The sequence below is a fragment of the Petromyzon marinus genome, chromosome 11 (assembly GCF_048934315.1).
Source record: "Petromyzon marinus isolate PM22_M1 ecotype Great Lakes invasive population chromosome 11, UKy_Petmar_22M1.pri1.0, whole genome shotgun sequence".
Lineage (NCBI taxonomy): Eukaryota > Metazoa > Chordata > Hyperoartia > Petromyzontiformes > Petromyzontidae > Petromyzon > Petromyzon marinus.
In genome coordinates, this window is record NC_133677.1 from 3424579 (window position 1) to 3445873 (window position 21295).

The 21295-nt window shown below is 43.6% G+C and overlaps 1 protein-coding gene across 1 annotated transcript in view; it reads left to right on the forward strand.

Moving 5' to 3' along the window:
• The first annotated feature begins 4452 nt into the window (after nucleotides 1–4452).
• The window catches only part of NHLRC2 (NHL repeat containing 2), a 44909-nt gene continuing 28066 nt past the window's right edge, over nucleotides 4453–21295 (forward strand). Inside the window, exons 1-4 of the mRNA XM_032952328.2 lie at nucleotides 4453–4645; nucleotides 15606–15758; nucleotides 18439–18703; nucleotides 19440–19645. Coding sequence (XP_032808219.1) covers nucleotides 4483–4645; nucleotides 15606–15758; nucleotides 18439–18703; nucleotides 19440–19645 — 787 coding nt within the window. The 5' untranslated portion in view covers nucleotides 4453–4482. The remainder of the gene's footprint in view (nucleotides 4646–15605; nucleotides 15759–18438; nucleotides 18704–19439; nucleotides 19646–21295) is intronic.

Below are 21295 nucleotides of genomic sequence, written 5' to 3' on the forward strand. Positions count from 1 at the left end.
TTCCCGCCCAGTGGAAAGAGGATGTCACGTCATGCTGCGTTATCATGGTTCATGATCCAGTCTCAGAGAAAATGTGCGTGTTAGACGAAAAGGAGCCCCTCTTGAAGTGGTATTGCCTCTCGTAATATGAAATTACCATACTCTTTGGTTCTATTCGGTAAAGTCACGTAGGTAAAAAATAAAACAACAAAAATCACGACGTTTCGGCCACAACACAAGCGGCCTTCATCAGGTGAAGGGAGCAGACTGTCTCGAGGACAGCGCTGGAGTGAAACACAGCCACGCTCAGACCGCGACCTTTAAGCTGTGTGCGAAGAAACAAGGTGCCTTGACAAAGGAATTAGCATAAAAATTAGCATTTGATTGGCCGACTTAGCATGATGAACGGTGTTTCACTCCAGCGCTGTCCTCGAGACAGTCTGCTTCCTTTACCTGATGAAGGCCGCTTGTGTTGTGGCCAAAACGTCGTGATTTTTGTTGTTTTATTTTTTACCTACGTGACTTTACCGAATAGATCCAAAGAGTATGGATCCTTGCAGTCAAGAAAGCTTTAAATCTAGAATGAAATTACAAATTGGTAGATAACACGCATTTATGCTGGCGGAAAGGCCTCCACTGCAGGTACCTCCAGAGAGCCTTTCTAGAAGGCAGTTTGCCTTATGCTGTGTCCCACGCTGGACTAACGTCTTGGACAAGGTGAGAGAGAGCACACACTCTTGGCTGATCACTTTCACCTTTGGATACTTTGCAAACATATGGAAAACGCATTAATGAGACATAGACACGTGAAAACTGATAAAAATTATTCTGTGAATATTATTCAAAGCAAATTGATGATGGCATATTTTATTACAGAAAGTTTTTCAGCCGTAACATCAATATATTACTTTTGCTCACCCAACAAAAAAAAACGTGATTTTGAGTCCACATTGTATTAATTGTATACTTTCGCTGAAAGGAATATGCCAACTAAAAAGGAACACATTATTCTGGCACAGTTATATTTTTGCCAAAAAAGTGTAATAAAGATGAACAGCGCACAAATGAGCAAAGAGTGACATGGGTTACTGAACGTACACAATTTAAAAAAACACCTTGACAATTATGAAAAGTAAGTGGGCTTGGTCAGAACACATTGCTCGGCATATGATGATGGCCAATGGATGAGGCTGTCGATTGAATGGCAGGCAAAGGACCGCTCGTTCAGGAGCACGACCACCGCGAAGATGGAGCCATGGCATCAAATCTTGTGCTGGAGTGAGATGGATGGTAGCAGCAGCAGCAGCACTGCACCATGAGGAATGGCGACGGCGTAGGAAGGCCTTCATCCAGTAGTGGATAGACAGTGGCTGATGATGACACATTCACTGATAGGGAATGTGCAACGCAAACACCAGCTTGGTCTTGAATATACCGCCAGTGTCTTTGCTATGTCTCAATGGGTTGTCTGGTAATTGCTGAATACTTTATCACTGTGGGGCAACTATGGCATAGCACTCTAAAGACATTAGTTCAGTGGCTATAATCCTAATAGTTAGCGAAGCTTCAAATATACATTTGTTAGTGCCATCACATTCTGACTATAGCCGAAACAAAGCTTTTTTTTAAACGAACGAAGCTTAAAATTTGCGTCAAACAGTCCAATAAAATAATAACATCCGGAAGATAACAGACGTTGCTTTCTTTGGGTCGCATCTGGCCTTCGGGGTTGTCCATAAATGACGTCACGTGATTTTGGACGATTTTTGACCCCCTCCCCTCGTCACACGGCGTCACAAAAAGTCAGACCCCCCTCATATATGACGTCACAAAGCTCTGTCCCCCCCCAAAATATAACATGCTTCAAATCGCTTTAAACTATTGTCATTGTAGTGCGTATTTAATGTGGTGCTGCACTCTGATGTTGCAGGAGTGTTGCTATACCAATTAGTGGTGTTGTTATAACAATTCTATATTTACTTAAAGTTGCGCATTTTGGTGTGACGTCACATTTCTCAACCCCCCCCGCCCTCGTCACACATCGTCACAAATGTCTGACCCCCCCCCCCTCCTCCGCAGGTGCGTGACGTCATTTATGGACGGCCTCTTATACAGGCAATCCTTGGTTTACGCACTTTTTTGGTACGCTATTTTGGAATTACTGCGCGCTTTGTATGTTGAGCTTTTATTGACATACGCGAGGCAATTTTCTGAATGTCATCCGCAAAGCGACGTACGCCACCCCTAAGCCTGGCACCGTGACCCAAGAGCGTTGCCAGCAACCAATTGCGGTACTCTACTGGACAGCAGCTCGTCGCATGTCCACAGGCACTCTTCCATTTGTCTCGCGTCTCTCGGTTGTGTGGATCTACGCTGTCAAGTTTACTTGCATTGTGTTCACCGCTTTTGTATTTCTTACTGTATTTATTTACTTTTATTGTAGTTTTAGAGGGAGTACATTAGAGTTTATATGATTTAAAAAACATTTAAAGTATCATATTGTGTGTACATGTATTGTATTGATATAGGTTAGGATAATATAGGTTATTATGTTTGCGAGTGTGAGTTAAATCCCTTAACCCCCCTCTTTTGCCATTATTCCTTACGGGAAAATTGCGATTTTGAGATACGTGCGCTCATATTTTAGTTCATAGTTTCATTTATTTGGTATAGCCCTGTGAGCCATTCGGTTCTTGAATCGGGTGCAACCGCAACAAACAAAAAAACAAAAACATGAACAAGAAAACATCTTAAAGTGACTATGTGACTGTGCAAACAGAAAATACAGGAAAAAAATATCAAAATATTTCTGAAATAGCACCGTACACCAACGCTGTGTGCAAAAATCCCAGTGGGATGCAAGTCAAACAACAACAACAACAAGAAAACTTAGATTAAGGCCATCAGTCTAACTCCGTACTACAATAAACAAAAACATGGCCAAACTAAAAAAACGTTTAGAAATCACCAAAATAAAGCCATAAATGCAATGTAACAGTGATCATAGGAACTGTGACCGAATTTTTAACAATAAACTACATAAATAACATGTAACACCAAACCCTAGAGCCATAGCTGGCTGCATGAGTCACTCCACAAACAACAGGAGCATCAGTTGGAGTATCACATTTTTCAATGCACCTTTAAGATCAGCACACTAAATCAAAATACAGATAATACTTTGCAGCGGTCATCCGGAGAGAAACATTTTATTTTAGGCCACTGAATAGCAGTGCTATTCCAGGAACGCATCTATAACGCATCTATCGCGTATGTCAAGGAGTGCCTGATCTAAAAGTTTAACTATTAATCGACAAATCGCCCCCAGCTGTTAAGAGCGTGTAACAAAGTCACATATTTGCGTGAGCACGATTTGTTTTCCTTCGTTTGTCATTCGGCAAATTTCCACGTCACCTCGTGCACGGTGTTTTCCTTCGTTTTTATCATTCTGCAAATTTCCACTGTCCCCCCTGCACTTTTTTTCTTTCGTTTTTTCATTCCGCAAATTTCCATTGCACCGCGTGCACGGTTTTTTTCTTCGTTTTTCATTCCGCAAAATTCCACTGTCCCCCCCTGCACGTTTTTTCCCTTCGTTTTTCATTCCGTAAAATTCCACTGCCCCCCCCCTCCACGTTTTTCTCCTTCGTTTTTCATCCCGCAAATTTCCACTGTCCCCCCCTGCACGTTTTTTCCTTCGTTTTTCATTCCGTAAAATTTCCACTGTCCCACCCTGCACGTTTTTTTCCTTCGTTTTTCATTCCGTAAAATTCCACTGTCCCCCCCCTGCACGTTTTTTTCCTTTGTTTTTCATTCCGAAAATTTCCACTGTCCCCCCCCCCCCTGCACGTTTTTTCCTTCGTTTTTCATTCCGTAAAATTTCACTGTCCCCCCCTGCACGTGTTTCTCCTTCGTTTTTCATCCCGCAAATTTCCACTGTCCCCCCCTGCACGGTTTTCCTTCGTTTTTCATTCCTAAAAATTTCCACTGTCCCACCCTGCACGTTTTTTCCTTCGTTTTTCATTCCGTAAAATTCGACTGTCCCCCCCTGCACGTTTTTTTCCTTTGTTTTTCATTCCGAAAATTTCCACTGTCCCCCCCCCCTGCACGTTTTTTTCCTTCGTTTTTCATTCCGTAAAATTTCACTGTCCCCCCCTGCACGTTTTTCTCCTTCGTTTTTCATCCCGCAAATTTCCACTGTCCCCCCCCCCCTGCACGTTTTCTTCGTTTTTCATTCCGTAAAATTTCCACTGTACCCCCCCCTGCACGTTTTTTTCCTTCGTTTTTCATTCCGTAAAATTTCCACTGTCCCCCCCCTGCACGTTTTTTTCCTTCGTTTTTCATTCCGTAAAATTTCTACTGTCCCCCCCCCCCCTGCACGTTTTTTTCCTTCGTATTTCATTCCGTAAAATTTCCACTGTCCCCCCCCCCCTGCACGGTTTTTTTCCTTCGTTTTTCATTCCGCGTTCGCCGCGGTCCCTCCCCTCGCGTTTAGGGCGAGGCGCAATGGAGTCCGCCGTGACCATCGGCTCTGTGCTCGGCGCTCAGTCGCAGCTCGAGCAGGATTTAGAGGCGGCGGCGTCTCAAGAAGACAGGGAACGCCTCATGTTTGAGTTCGTTAAAAGGGCGGACGCAGAGAGCGGCGCTAAGGTCGCGGATTTTGGCACGGGTGAGTTGGGAGGCCGTGAGAAGAGATTCGCTGGACGTTGCGGGATGGCGGAGGGGAGTTGCGTGACGCCTCCTCGACTAGTTTCCCTGCCGCCCAGCCTGCGGTTTTCTCGGCAGGGGCTCGTAGGCCGCACCGCAAAGTCGATTGGATGTTTAAAATGTTTAACTTGTACTGTATTGACATTAAAACAAAGCAGCAGATGAGTTAGCGACTCGGGGAGATAAAATAGTTCTGAGGAAAGAAACATATCCGTGTTTCAGTCGTCCGTGATTCAACTCTGTTGATCAATGGAAATGAGGAAGCATCCTAAAGTAGTTGGATCCACCTGATAAAATACTTGAAACTCAGGCTCTCCTGGATATAATTATAGTTACATTACACTGTGATTACATGTACACATTGAGGTTTCTCAATTGGTGCCGTTTGGTCTTGCTCGATTACTATATCTGTCACACCACGGTCGAACTAACACAGCTGATGCCTACTTTATTGAGGGCGATATTGGCACAAAACAACAAATAAAGATTTGATTGACAACGACACGAGCCCGAGTTCATCGTGAGTTCTTTATTGAGCAGTTGTTTTCCGGAGCAGCTTTCCTTTTAGTTGAACGGAGATTGCCAGAGCGCCGGACAGCTAAACCACAGCAAGTTGGTACATTTAGGAGCACTTTTAGTAACATCTGCCAGTCATGTAAGTCCATCAATCCGTATAACACCGCAACTGTCACCGCAGATCCTGGATTTGAATCCAGGCAGCTGCCTGTGTAGAGAGTCTCAGACCGGTCACCAATTCCACACAAAGCTTCAACTCAAGATATATACTGTATATAAAAAAAAACACGTTTGGTTTTGCATTGACTTTGGTGTAAATGTGGTGTGATGTGTCCTATTGGTGTAGTATGGTTTGGTGTGGTGTCAAGGCTGTGGTGTGATGGTTTGCCAGTATTCTTCACTAATTTTCAGAGGGGGACCACTTTCGCGGATAAGACATCCGTGTGAGGGCTGCCACACCCTGGAAACCATTGGGGTTTGACAGCAGTGATGGGGTGTTTCATAGTTCTATATTGTGGGGGGCCACTTCAGTGGCCCACGGGCCTTCCAATGAAGACCACTTGTATGCCATCATTGTATCGTGTGCTGGTGTGGTATGATATTGTGCTGCGATGGTGTAGTGGGTTGGTGTGGGGGGAAATTTACATAACACCATTTCCATCTGTCCCGTGACCTGTTGCCAATGGGTGTTATTAACATCATCTCAGAGTGCACCAGAATTTGGTTTAGAATGTAAGCGGTTATTGTTGTTTGTGTGTGTTATCGAGGAAGGGTGGGTGGCTAGCCAGATGATGAACAGGGATTGATATTGTAGGTTGAAGAGTGGAATTAGATTTACAGAGTGGTAGGTGGGCAGGAGCAGAGGCATGTGTTGAGTTTTTGTTGTGAGTTGAGTCCTTTTTGGGGATAGGTAGATGCCTGATGAGTGTGAGTGGAGACCTGATTGGTGCTAGGCTTCATGGGGTACGCAGAGCACTCACCTGTGGCGGCGGCGGATTGTAGAGGAGTAGAGATGCTAGACTCTGGGGTGCAGGACTCTGGCTGTTTGGGGATGTTTTTGTTGCAAGTCGGAGTCTGGGATGAGATTGTCCACTGCACTGAGACCTCGGACGGATGTTGATATCCACTCTCTGGTGGATGTTCCTGTGGGTCTGCATGATGTCTACACACAGTGCTCTGTTTTGGTTTTCTGTCTCATTTGTCAAGATTTCTTCTGTTGCTTGCCTTTTGCATTTTTTTACCAATGCCAATTTTGGTCACTTGTTATGGTAAATGATGAAGATTGACCATTTTTGACTTAAAACTTTCGTGACTGCAGGACCATGTTCGTGAACATAAGGCAGATCTGAAACACGATAGGACCAATACCTCGGCTGTGGCTTATAATTGTTTTAATGCGGTGGGCTCACACGAAATAGATTTCTCTAAGACGAAGGTGCTTTGCAAACCCACTGGCTATCAACAAAGATTCGTTCATGAAGCCATCCATATATATAGACACAGGCACAATTTAAACTGAGAAGATGGGTACAAACTGAGCAATCATTGGAAGGACGTTATTAACCAGTTTAAGTCATAACTGGCTGTGATGTTCCCATCCTACCACTTTTCGATGTTGTTATTTTCGGCTCTCTGATTTTTTACATTAACAGATTAAATTTCTCACTAACACAGCTACCTCGCGCGCCATCCTCGAGGCTGCTGCTTCACGATCTCCCATTAACTTGCTAATCTCTTACATTAACATCGCCGCGTTGGCGCACTCGCTGTGGGGAATGTCGGCGATCTTGCATTGACATGCTAATTTTTTTGCCTGGCAGCCCTTTGATTGGTGGAAAGCCCACCACTTGCATTGTCATTGGCTGCTGACATTTGGGCTATGCCCATTTCAAACTTTTATAAGCAGTTGTCTTTAGAAGCTAACCCCCCTTTTCCTGATGTCGACCACTTTTGTTGCGGTCGAAACGTCGTAGTTTTTTTATTTTCTTTGAGCCTATCTACGTGACTTTACCAAGAATAAGTCTACATTATAGACTGTCAGTATGCTTACTCAGGTTAAGAACCAGGCTACAGTCTACATTATAGACTGCCAGTACACTCAATATGATTAAGAACCAGACTACAGTCTACATTAGTTTTTATTATTTTGATTCACTTTCTTTTTTATTATAAATTTTCTTTCTACGTGACTTTACCGAAAGAACTAAAGAATAAGATTGTCATTGTTATTAAACTTCATTACTACCATATGCAAAATATATATTTAAAGAAAATACATTATTTACAGAATATCACTTGTTTTCGCTTTCTGCCAAGTTAAGGAATATATAGTTATCCCCTGAATGTAGCACAGCTACAAGTCTTGCCAGCTGGAATTACGTAAACGTATACAGTACTAATGATTAGCCGGATTGGACGCTTAAGTGTTTTCCTGCCCTCTGCTGGATAAGGAAAGGAATTCCTACAGCGACATGGATTATGTTGCACTTTTAAAAATATACGGTGCGAGCAATTAAAGTGGCGATGTTCTCAAGTTGGGTATTTTTTGTTGTTGTTGTTGCTGGATCATAGTCACACAGCGTTTGTCATTGGTACAACATTATTTTTGGTTTATTTTTAACGTAAAGAACTTAACATCCCTCAGCACGTGGCACTGCACTGGCAAAGCGGGCAGCAGTCCAGGCAGTAATGGACGCTTGCTGATGAATGCAGCTGGTTAATGCCCTCTGATTAAATGCTGCTGACGTACGTTGCTCGTGTCTGCATCAAAGTTGGCCCAAGTAACATCCGACTCGATAAACTGGAAGACTCTCTGCCCTCGACATCAATCGCGACGGTGCCCTTTGTATAATTTATGGGGCCGTCCATAAATGACGTCACACACCTGGGCGAGGGGGGGGGGTTGAGAAATGTGACGTCGCATAAAGATTCGCAACTTAAAATAAATATAGGCACCACGTTATACTTAATTAAATAGACTTTTTAATAATGTTTTCTCCTACAACAGAGTGCAGCGCCACATTAAATACGCACTACAATGACAATAGTTTAAAGCCATTTGAAGCATGTTTTATTTTTTTTGAGGGGGGGGGGCAGAGCTTTGTGACGTCATTTATGGACGACCCCTATACATTTTCTTCATTGATGGTAAATTAAATTGTTTGACAGCGTAGACATAATGAGTTATATTATATGAACAATTGGATTTGGATTTTCCACTACACTTAAGAAACTGAACTGAAGAGTTTCAATTAAAATCTAATAATCGTATATGGTTAGTGCACATTGAAATGTGTTACAAAATAGACACGATGCAGTTTACCTTTCTATACCGTATAATATTACTTTTATCGTTCTTTAATTCCGCATTGTTTCCACTGCGCTTTAAAATAATGGCAAAAAAAAACACTTCATTTGTCAGATTGCAAGTGGTACTTTCCATTCCAAGCACTTGAATCATAACTGCTCTCTCCCATACAAGCCTAGCGCGATGTGAAGGCGAATCACATTTGTAAGGTCAGTACGTTTCGGTGCTGTGGCGAATGTTGTGAGTGTGAGAGGGCGTCACGGACTTGGGGGGGGGGGGAGTCGTATTGCAGGGAGGATAAGGAGAGCATTTGTTCCTGCAGGCTTGTTTGGGGAGAGTGTTGGAAGTGTGATGGAGAACGAGGAGGTGAATGTCTGTGGGGGGGGGAGACCTGTGTTTTTGCGAGTGAAAGGAAGAGGGCAGAGGCTTATTGGGCTGGCGCTCTTTGCCTGAGATTTTCGGCAACGGTGGTGGTGGCGAATTGATGACGGGCGCCCATCCAATCATTCATTCTTGGCCGCACTGGACAGACCACTATAGTCACGTCACGGAATACCTGCACCTATTTCTAAATAAAGGGAAAATATACTGTGTTAGTCTTTGGTTCTTTCGGTAAAGGCACGTAGAAAGAAATTAAATATAATAGAATACGACGTTTCGATTGCAAAACAAGCAGCTATCATCAGGTACAAATGAATGAGAAAACAAACCTAGTAAACTTAGAAATACAATGCAATACAACACAGTCGGCCAACACAACAGTCAACACCCCACCTGGTTGATTACGTTCTTCCAAAGATTGCTAAATTTGAGAAAGAGACAAAACATAGACACGGAGACACACAGACAGACACACAAGCAGAAAGAGATTCACACAGAGACAAACAGAGAGGGACTTACACAGAGAGATACACAGGAGGAGCAGTAGTGTAGCGGTGAGCGCTACGCTGCGCTATGAACCCGGCGACCCGGGTTCGATTCCCGCTCACGGCCAACACCCAGTGACGATTATCTGAACCGGTCCTGGGCCTCCCCTAGGTCTATTCAGCCTGAAATTAGTACCTGGTGTGGTGTGTAAACATCGCCACTGGGGAGACAAAGGCGGTCGGGCGTGGTGCTGGCCACCCACCCCCTCGTGTACCGTTCCGGCCTTCATAGGTGCTCGCTAACAGCACTTGCCCCTACAGTCTGTTAAAGCTATACGGGGGGTCTTTGTCTCTGTTGACTCATATGTTGGCCGACTCTCTGTGCTGTATTGCATTACATTTCCAAGTTTACTTTGTTTTCTCATTCATTTGTACCTGATGATGGTTGCTTGTGTTGCAATCGAAACGTCGTATTCTATCATTATTTAATTTAATTTATTTCTACGTGACTTTATCGAAAGAACCAAAGAGTAATTCCTGCAGTCACGAAAGCTTCGAATCTAGTTTGATACTGTATTAGATTTAACGTGCAACGCATATGCGTATCTTCAGTAGCAGTGGTGACTTTTAGATATATTTAAACAGTCTGACCAGCGTGGAAGAGTAGGCCAAAAATCCTCCGTAGAGGGGCTTTTTTGAGGTCCCTCTAGTGGAAGTCATTCTGCCAACAGTTGGCATGTCAAAGTAAGACCAGGGCTTTACCTTTTCCAAAGTGCACAACAACTGAATGGCCAAGGAAGAAAGGACAAAGAGCAGTGGGCCAGACAATGGGATGGGGCAAGATTGGAAGATTTAGAGGAGTACACTGACTGGATGGAGGTGGCAAGTGATAGTGAAGAGTGGAAGACATTGGGGGGAGGCCTTCGCCCTGCAGTGGGATGTTAATGGATAAGAAAGAAACACGGGGCATCACTTAGGATGCCCAACATTCACACCCTCAATGTCAGTCTCTGGAAGTGGATACTTTTAAGAGCAGGCCTTGGGAGGTCAGGTGTCAAGAAGAGGAGAGATGGCAAGATGCAGTGGAAACAGCAATCCTGGCTATGATGACAAATTGCACTTGAATGCCTCAATAGCTTCTCCAAAGGGGGGCTGTCTCTTTGTGTGGATGTTGTGCTGTTCATAATAATTGTATTTGCGCTCCAAGGCTCTTGAATAGATCGTCGTTGGTAGGGAAACAGTGATATTGATATAGTTTTTGTTTATTTTTGTTAAACGTAACAATTTCCGAGGTAATGCTGCTGCTGCCTGCTTGCAGAGCAAATGGGGAAAGTGAGAGCCGGCGGCGTCATCATTGAGTGAAATATAACACTTTTTGCGGAGATGTTGGTTGTAGTTGGGCAGATTTGGAACCAATTCATGCGGAAAACTAACTGCCACGGTGTGCTTGACGGAAGGCTGTATTTGAGTGCCGAAAACACGGCAATGTTTCTTCTTCCTGTCAGAATAAAAATTGGCAGTAAAATAGTAGGCGCGCATCTGAAATTATATTTGTTGTATTTTCGTCGTGTGAAGATTGTGTTTTACTCGTAAAGGGCATAACCCCCCCCCCCCCTCAATATACAACAAAATAAGATTATTTCCCGAAAGCGGGTCAGAACATGTTTATTTAATATGTAAAACAGGCCGAAGTGTTGAATTATTTATGCATTGCAAACATTGTGGAAAAGTTCCAAAACATTTATGTTTTGATGCCAAGTATAAGGTTCAGCAGTTTAGGGGAAGCGGTGATGTAGCAGTTAGCTCACAGCGCTCTGAACCACGGTGATTTCGGCACGATCCGATTTCCGCAGCCAGCATCAATGGCGAGTGATATCTGAACCAGTCCTGCGCCCCGACCTTCAGCCTGCACTGTACAATGCGGTGAAGTATGGTAAAACAACCCCGATGACGATTTTGCATCGGGAGGCCTTCATCCAGCAGTGGATTACTGAAGAAATGTAAATTAACATTTTATTTTGGCAAAAAAGAAACTATGGGCAATGTTGGCGTAGACTCCTATGTTTCTTGCACTTGTGTGCTGTATAGCACATTGCTTGTTATCATTTGAATTATTTTATAATGTAATTTTTGTAATAAACTGTAATAAAATAATGAACGGTTTGATAACGCAGGCAGCTGTTATCGTGGGCACGATTGCTGTAATTACATTGGGAAAGTCTGCCAACCCCGCTTTAATGTTCCGTTAAATTTGTGTAAATTCAAAGGGAATGGGTACGGGCAGTCCAGAGGGTGTAATTAAAAATGTTTAAATTTAGAAAAAGAGATTTTATTTGGGTTTTTTTTTAAACAAAATCTCACGTTATTCAAAAGAACAACATTTTTACCAGTCGTTTTTTTTATTTTTGTAATTTTCCTCTTTCAATATTTTTACTTTCTTCCCAAGGATGTTGTTAACATGTCACGCATTTTTTTCAGTTTTTTCTTTTCATGTGCATGAGACAGCAATGGGATCTGTTTATGATGCAGACATATTTACGACTGGTTCATTTGTTAGCAGGAATTTGGTGGGTGGAGTGAGTGGTTTTGTGTCTGCCACATCTGGTACCGATCTGAAAGGTCACAGAGGGATTATTGTTGATGCTGGAGAAAAGTCTTCTCTGCTATGGCTACTTCATGCCAGTTGCTGCTCTTTATTTGTTTTCATTTAACGTTTTGTCTTTTTTTTTCAAGTTCACAGACCATTTAGGCTGCCGAAAATTGCACTTCCGTACCAATAGTCATTAAATATTTAGACATGGTATTATCGACATCATGCAGCTGTGATCAATCCACTGCTGGATGAAGACCTCCCCAATTCGTCGCCAAATCTCATGGGTTTGTGATGTAACATTCCACCTCGTAGTTGCACATGGGCTGATTAGATTGCTCCATCTCCTCGGTGTACGTACTTTCTCAACATCTATTGTAAACATTTATCCAAAGAAGAAAACACGCCCGAGAGGACATTTTGCACACAGGTGGAGCGATGAAATCAGCTGGTGGGCAAAAGCTGGATATGAATTGTTGCATTACAAGACCGTAAGAGATGGCGACATCTTGAGAAGGCTTTCATTCAACAGTGGATAGATCATGCATGGTGGTGCTGTAATACTGTTCATACAAAGGGTGGTAAAAATGTTGAACAGGACATTTAAAACATCCAAAGGCTCATGGGTAAAATCCATTTTACAACACATGGTGCACCTCTTAATTCTACTACTGTGTACCATGATTATGGTACGGTAAGACTTAAAAAATTAGTGACGTTAGTTTAGCACAGTTTTCAAAATACATATTTCAAACCCATTTGACTGCCAGTCATGACGTATATACTGTATACGCGTGCTCTCTTGCACAGTGATGTGCACTGTACTATTGACCCCGGACTGTCGGTGAGTGGGGTCGTGATGGTAATTGTTTTTGAAGCTTTGCCTACACAGTGTGAATTCTAAAGAGTGAAGGGGTTTTAAGTACGAGGGCCTCGGCTGCCGGTAGTAGCCACGTGCACAAGGGTATTGTCCTAATTCACCTCATTCGCTGTGGTTCCCTCTGCCTTCAGTGCGGGTTCCCGTGAATGAAACAGAAGGAAAGAGCGAGATAAGAATATATGGAAAATATATATATGAGAAGCACTCGGGCTTTAAGAAACTATTAATGCAAGTGTCTACAGCACGACGTTGCACATCTGACCGTCCCCTAAGAAGTGTTTCATTCCGGATAACTTATATTTAAAGCTGCACAATGACATGACGTCACGCGGCGCATGACCTTTGATGTCGCGAGAGGACAGCACCTGCCATGCCATCATCGGGAGGAGAGAGACAAGGCTTGCTCCCTCCCCTTTTGTGCTGTTTGGTGAATCCCTTCAGTGCTTGTTTTGGGCGGCCGTTTCATTTATTTGTCAGGTTTTTTTTTCCAATGGGTAAGTCCCTAATAGCAATAAAACATTACGCTAAACTTCAGTTCATATTTGGTCATTTTTTACGAGATTTATTGCGTTCGCCCCCGTCCCGTCCTTCCCCCCCACTACAGACAGACGACAGAGCTAAGAGCTAATTAATGAAAAACAAAAAGAGTCACCCCATTGACATAGCTCTTGACCTTGTCTGCTGGCTGGTGGAATGTGCAACGCACAACAGCGCATAGCGCACGTACAGGAATTTTTCTTGTCTTGAGAGTGTTAACAACGTGACACAAGCCATCATTACCATTTATATTCCGCACCCCCGCCCGCCCCCCCCCCCCGACTCTTCATCTCCCAAAAATGGTTGGCTCATTAATCTTTATTAGTTACCACGATACTGGCATCGAAGTCGAGGGTCTTAAAAAAAAAGAGCGAGTTGAAAAATGCTCTGCTCTAAATATCTATAAATATTGCTCCATATTTTTCAGGGTGGTTAATGAACCTGGCTTGGGTGCGGGTCCATGTCTTTGGGTAAGTTCCCCCGGTTTTCACGGCATGTACTGAGCACGCGTGCTTGTGTCTTCACAGTGAGGTCGCTGCGTGGTCGGTGGAAAGTTGGACCGCGCCACGATTTTGATAAGCGCCTCCTCACCTCCCCCCCCACCACCAAACGATTCCAGACTTTGGCCCGCAGGCTTTCTCAATTTGGAAAGGGTATCGTATTGCTTTGAGCTCAGCTATGAAAAATTAAGTTACGAGAATATACCTTAGCGACTTGAGGTGGACAGCTATTGCTATCTCCGCCCCTTGTAGGAGATGGTGTATGGAAAGGTCATTTCAATATGGTAGTATTGATTTGGTATTATGAGGTGTTCTTAAATACCTTTAGCACGGCTTGACCTCGATAACATGTGCTTGGGTATTCACATAGCTTTTAGTGACGTGTTGCTCAAGACAGTTTGGCTGAATTACACCTCTCTCGTATCTGTATATATTTATATTGCTACTCTTGTGCGTATATAGAGGTATTGATTCATCAATTAGTTTTTTTCTCTGCCAACATTTCGCTTTGCTGGTGATGTACTTTATGGCTACAGTTTTACCAGCTGTGAGGATTCAATCATGGAAGTCTATACCACATATTTTTTAAGTATAAACATCAGCCCCCTACTTAAATAGAACATAGAGTGCAAGGGGTTTTACATTCCTATTGAACCTGTCACGCCACTATTGATATCCCCAAGGATTTTCTCAAAACCCTTCTGTTAACTGTGTAAAAATAATATCAAAGACAAAAAAACTTCCAAAAATGTATCATGTCCTTAAAAAGGCTAGTTAGATGAAATATTGCCTAATTGGCATTTAGCTTGCTTAACATCAATTAAAATTCCTTGTAGGTTTTTATTTTTGGACGTTTTGAAATCAAGTTCAGGGTTCACTGGCCAGAAACCCTAAACCTGGCCTCATTGGCAATGTGCCAAGGGCATGAGCCATGTGCCTTTCTGTCGCTGGCTCGTGGTGGTTACAGTTACGCTTGCACCCTTGACATACTTAAGCTGTTATAAGCCAGTGTAAAGGTTCACTGTTATTCCAAGCAAATAGAGCCTGTTACACATCTCAAAGACATTGTTAATCTTTTTAAACATCCCATTTTCATCTCAATGCTTATAATGTGAATGTGTTAAAACATTGATTTGTTAATTACTTTTAATGCTAAGCATCTATCCAAAAAAATATCTCGGGGGTCTGAAGTCCTTTTTTCAAATAGGGTTCAGCATTGGGAGGTTTGGCTAATTACATAAATGAATGGACGGTTTTACAATACAGCAGTGATTTATATAGCATTTCAATGTCACTGCATTTTTAGCAAGAAACCATGCGAGGGAGAGACACTCCGTTGTGCCACCTTGCAGTTCCATGTCTCCAACATCTGGCAAGCCCTGTTGGTCACCCTTTTAAATACTAACCAGGTCTCGAAAATCTTCTTAGCATCTGAGATTTAGCAAGATCGTGCACATTCAAGGTGTTTGGCTTTCGGCAAATATTAAAAAAAGTGCTATATTACTTTATAGCTTCACACTCTGCAGTAAAATAATTGCTCGCAAGCACTCGCCGTGTGTATTCTTGGCAGTGATAATTCCTTTGGTGCATAATAACGTGGCGTCCGAGCTTGCTGTTTGAATCCCAAGCTGCTGACTCAGGAGATTTGATGAGCATGGGCCCCCCTCCCCCGGGCCACCTGACCGTGCTGGATATTGACGTGCCGGCGTTTCTTGTCGCCTTTTAGACCTGGAGTGGGTCAATGTGGAGCGACCTCTTTCGCTGCACGCAGACCTACAGGGCAAGGTGCTGGTGGTGGACTTCTTCACCTTCTGCTGCATCAACTGCATGCACATTCTCCCAGACCTGCATGCCCTGGAGGAGAAGTTCTCAGAGAAAGGTGCTGCCTAATGCCCAGCCAATCGCCACCTTCGCCACACGTCCGCACACAAGCCTGATTGCTTCGCAGCCCTGAGGCGATATGCCTTTGCCTTTATGCCTGCGGGAATAGTGTGTCCCATTGCCGCCTTGATAGATCACGATTAGGGTTTGTGGATATGGTTAGGAATAATGTGAAATATTGAGTCTGACCCCTTAAGCCTAGCCTACTAAGTGACCATGACCCTTGATGCATTGCATTCTGCTGTGCAGGCATTGCTCGATGAGATTGAGTACTGTGAGGTTAATGTGGGTATGGTAAAAGGGCAGCTGTGGAGTTTGGCACATTTACCCAAGTCAGTTCAGTTGCCATCTTTCCAGCTGCGTTTCAAACTAGTGATGTGATGCAGTGACCTCTTTTTATATTTATGTATTTTTCAGCAAGGGTAAGTAATTTAATGCACTGTAAAGTGTTTTATGAAATTGACTTTTGGAGACCCAATATGCAGTGGTTGTAAAATGGATTACCTTTTTTCTTCTGTGAATTTGTTTTATTATTTCTCTCACTGCAACGGTTCGACCGTGTGGGCATTTAAACAGCGATTTATTTTTACAAGGCCCCTGTCAGACCGCGGTATGCGTATTGAAATGGCAAAAAAAGGCCATAATTGGTTAATTATTTCTATGAGGCCGACTTGCATAACATCCACCGTTTGTAACCAACGTGCTATAATCCGAGGATATGAGTCGCAGTCTCATATGACCACAAAACCATCAGACTTTCATTAAAATAAAAAATGCTGAGAATTACTAAAAGCATTTGGCCAACGCATTTTATTGTAAACATGTACTGAGCGCCATGTGGAAATTGTGTGGTCTTCTAAGCAGTGACATTTGCTCAAAACGCCACGCAAGAAGGGTGACGTTTGCATTCAGAGCGATGATGTTGATAAGCGAGGATTCGCAAAAGGGAGCGTTTGCGGTGTGCCTCCGTGGCCCTTTGGCTTCTTCGTCAAAGGGTGACAGCTGAGTGTTGACAGAGGGGCTCGCCTGGTGGCAGGAGTCCTGAGTGAGATGCTTTCAGGGATGTTTAGAAAGGGAAACATTGACGAGGCAAACGTGAAACGCGTCCAAGCATAACAGCAGCAAACGGGAGCCAAGCATAGCTATGGTGACTGATGTTGTGGGAGGCTGCCCTCTTTAAAAGACGGGTTTTGTGGAGTCGTCACCCGTGTCTATTAAAAGCATCCGATGAATGCGCCAAAGACCAGCCCAGAAATATTATACCCACTTGATTGGGTTGTATTAACTCCAATTGATTGGGTTGTGACATGACAATGTGTTGATGATGTGATGTCTCGCGGTGTGTTTTTGAGCCCCCGAAATAAGTCGATCTTTAATACCCTCTGATAAATTTTTGTTGCATAATGTCGTTGGGTAAGCCACGTAGTTTTACCAAGACAAACATGAATTGCGGGGTTGGTTTGTTTGTTTCGACGGGATGGACTTACATGTGGTTATCGCTGCATGTGGGCACATGTCTCGCATCCCAAGTTTTGTCAGCAATAGAAACACAAGTGGATGATACGAATATATACCCTCTAAAGCAACAATGCCAAAGTGTCTGTGCCTGTCAATCATACAATACGGTAAATGCTTTTTTACTAAAATTTATGTCAGTGGTTGTGGGGATTTTGAGTTCTATTTAAGATTTGTGATTGAATTCCTGTATCACCAGGTCAAAGTCCATTGACACCGGATATCTTTTTTCATGGAATATATATGAAAAAAAACCATGGATAAAGCAAAACATTTCAATTTAATTGCATAAAAATACTTACTGTGTTCACATGTAGGTATGTAATGATGCAGTGATCACAGTTTTACTTAATAATCGATTCTTACACCTACGATAATTGCATTGAATCATGTGTTTGAGGATCATTTATTGTCAATTAATTGACGTTCGATACAATGGATTAACGTGACCCCTACCACCACTGAGTAAATACGTTCACCACAGTAGTACAAAAAGAATCAGCTCTTGAATTGAATTGTATTACTTTACCACGAAAAGTGCCAATTGATCAAATTGCTTGGACAGCCAATCATTGCATACCCAGTGCATGAGTGTTTTTCATTATGATTAGGCTTGCGATTGCAGCTTCACTCGAGGTTATAAACTTAACTTTGAATTAACGGCTAAACTCTTATCAGATGTGACTGGATAGTACAGGGATCACAACACTCATCTGGCAATGCTGATATCCTGGGTTTGAATCTGAGCAGATGCCCAGGATTAAACCGGGTTCTTAAATATCGCAATTTGTTGGTTACCCTAGACTTAAAAAAAAAAACCCGTTACATTTAAATTAGTTTTTTGTAAATTTTTTCCAAATTCCAGCTCAGAAACTTGAACATTTTAGTTTTTTGACATGCAAAAAATACTCTTTGCGGGTCATTAAACAATCTGTGCCCCTGGTGTGATAGATCTATTGGAGTGACTTCAGAAGCAGTTTTGTGAATTTTATCTTTCTGGGCCATTCTCTCACATCACAGGAAGAGTTTTGAATACGATTTCCTTCGTCTCATCTTATGGCATCAAAGAAAGCAGAACATTAGTTGTGACGTTAAACCCTACCTTCGACCTTACATCTGGCCATAACCGTGATGTTAACCTCTTGCCTCCCTTCGCCCGGCAGATGGACTGCTGGTGGTCGGCGTGCACTCGGCAAAGTTCCCGCACGAGAAGCTGACGGCCAGCGTGCGCGCGGCCGTCTTGCGCCACGCCATCGGCCACCCCGTGGCATGTGACGGAGAGGCCAGCCTCTGGCAGGACCTGAGCGTGTCGTGCTGGCCCACGCTTCTGGTGCTGGGCCCTCGGGCCAACCCGCTGCTGGCGATTGTCGGCGAGGGCCGAGCGGCCACACTCCACTCGTTTGTGTCGGCGGCGCTGCGCTACTACCGGTGAGCGCCGACTCAGCTGCTGGGCGGAAGAAAGGGGGGCGGCGTGCTGATCGCTGTGCGGGCAGTGCTGGGTAAGGTAGTTGCTGCCTACCGAGAGGGTAATTTGAGCATGTCTGATTGCCATCGATATGGTGGGGGGTGAGGGGGGGGGCGCTATTAGTGGATACTGTTTTCCGTGTCTGAGCTTGAAAATAAACTCGTGATATCCGCCCGCTTATAAACGCAAACAGGGTGAATCTTCTTCCACTTTCGTTTCTAAAGATGGTTCACAACACATTTCCTGCATCTTTGTGATGACACTTTTATGAGGTATTATTTGGACTGGCATTGTTGCTGCCTTTTATGTAGTATGAGTTTCTATTGGCATTTGATTTAATTTTTGTTCAACTTTAAGAGTTTCTTTAGAATAGGGTTCAGATGTTTGTGTCAGGTCTTTATTGGGAGCAGTAAAGCTCTTTAGTTGGTGAACTTTTCAAAACAAACCTTGTCAGAGAACCAATTCTCATATACTCTTAGGTAAGTCCTTCAAAGCACGTAATATTATTTTCTTTAAATAATATTTACACTGCTTTATTCTCAATTGTTGTTAAATGTGTTGTGTTTACCATGTTTATTGTTCATTGCTGTATTGCATTGCACTGCGGGCCCAAAAAGAGACTTTGGCTTTCAATACACTCTTATCTGGTTTAAACAGTGGTTTATTAAAAATGATGATGGTTGGTGTTTTTGTCCCTAGAGAAAAGGGTGAGCTGAATGCAAAGAGCGTCGGAGTGAAGCCGTACAAGGACTCCCTCCCGCCCTCCCTGCTGCTCTTCCCGGGGAAGGTGTGCGCGACGCGTGGCCTCGACGCCGATGGCGAGGAGAGGCTGGTCGTGGCGGACACGGCCCACCACACTGTCCTCGTGACGGACAGCAGTGGCCGAGTGCTGCACTGCGTTGGAGGTGAGGCTGTGAGCAAGGCAGGGGCTGATGAAGAGAGTTCTCTTCTGGATTTAGGTCAGCATGGCTTGTGTGTCCCTTTCATTGCCAGACTTGCGCTAATGGGTTGTGGGCACAAGCGTCATGTTTTACGAATGCCCAAGCTCGTTGAAGCCGGTTTGGTTCGGAGGGATTATCTGCATATCGAGACGGCTGTATTTATTACATCGGCCGCGTGCGATTTTTGGCAAGAGTCGGGCAGTCGTAAGGCCCTACCATCGGGATTTAAAATGATCCTCACCAAAAAATGATTACATCATTTTCATTGACAGAATTATTTTCAAATGTTATCATGAAATCTTAAAGCATCGTTAGCAGTGACGGGTTTTTATAGCCATTTGAAATACTTGTGAAATCTGCAGAGGGCAGTGTCACACTACAATACCATTAAATGCTCATCAATAATTAAACTATGGCTTGGGGAAAAATACCTCTGGTATTTTAAAATATCCTGCGTGCTTTTTCTGCACACCCACATGTTGCGAACATTAACTAATGGCTTTTTAATGCGCTCCGTTCTTACTCACAAAAGATGGCTTTCTTTTTACCAAAACTTAAGTAAAAAAAAAAGAATGGCACAAAAAAGCGCCAGCATGCTCAATCGCTGAAACTGCGGCCAGAATCTTTGTTGGATTCGTCCCACTTCATGCCGCAATGTTCACGGCGCTTTGTCAGTCACACTTCTTTGCAGACCCAGTGCCACCGGCACAACAGGAAGCGCAGGCTTGAGGGATTATCAGAAATCTCGCGGTGTTCCTTTTCCACCACCGCACTGTACGCACCCGTTTGATTTCGGTCTCACGCCAAGGTACGGGGGGGTCCGTGTCTGTCGCCTAGCCCGTTGACAAAATCCGATCGCCGATGAACGCGTTTAAGCGTTGGTTCAGAGTTTATTTTTTATTTTTTCTCCTTCCGTGGGATCCCGGCGTTCCAGTTTTCCCCATGTCGGCGACGCCAGCGCTCTTCTTTATTTCCGATCCTGCCGCTTAAGGCCCTGCCCGCTTGGCCGTGTCTTAAAAAACTTTGGCGGCAACGATCCCTCTGTGCACAATAGCGCGCTGTGCAGTTAGTGGCCTCACACACCTGCGGTTCTTGATATGGCTGGCGTACCCGCAGTGCAGGTGCCGGGTATTTCCTTTGGAGTGGTGCAGTTTAGGCCGAAATAGCTTATGAAGTTTCCCCCCCTCCGCCCCCACTGTCCTTTCACTCTTTACCCATTGCAGCAGTTCTGTGGAAAAATAATGGTTAGGTTTTTTTTGGAGGACTTCGTATAAAATTATTGGAAGTGCACATTTAATTTTGCCGCTCGTTCAGCTGTGGAGGCAAGTTGTGAATGTGAGTCGTGGAAATATAATGGAAGATGCAGCTCAAAAATATGCAGATGTGGGAGATATGGGTCTAACCAGTGTGTCCCATAGATTCGAAGCTTTCGTGACTGCAGGAATTACTCCTTGGTTCTTTCGGTAAAGTAATTAAATTTATTTCTACGTGACTTTACGGAAATAACCAATGAGCAGTTTGTCCCATGTTTTAAGATGTGAATTTGAGTCTGCTTTAATGAGAAAACATTCAATTGAATCAGGTTCTAGTGACATCACTGAATTGATTTATTTT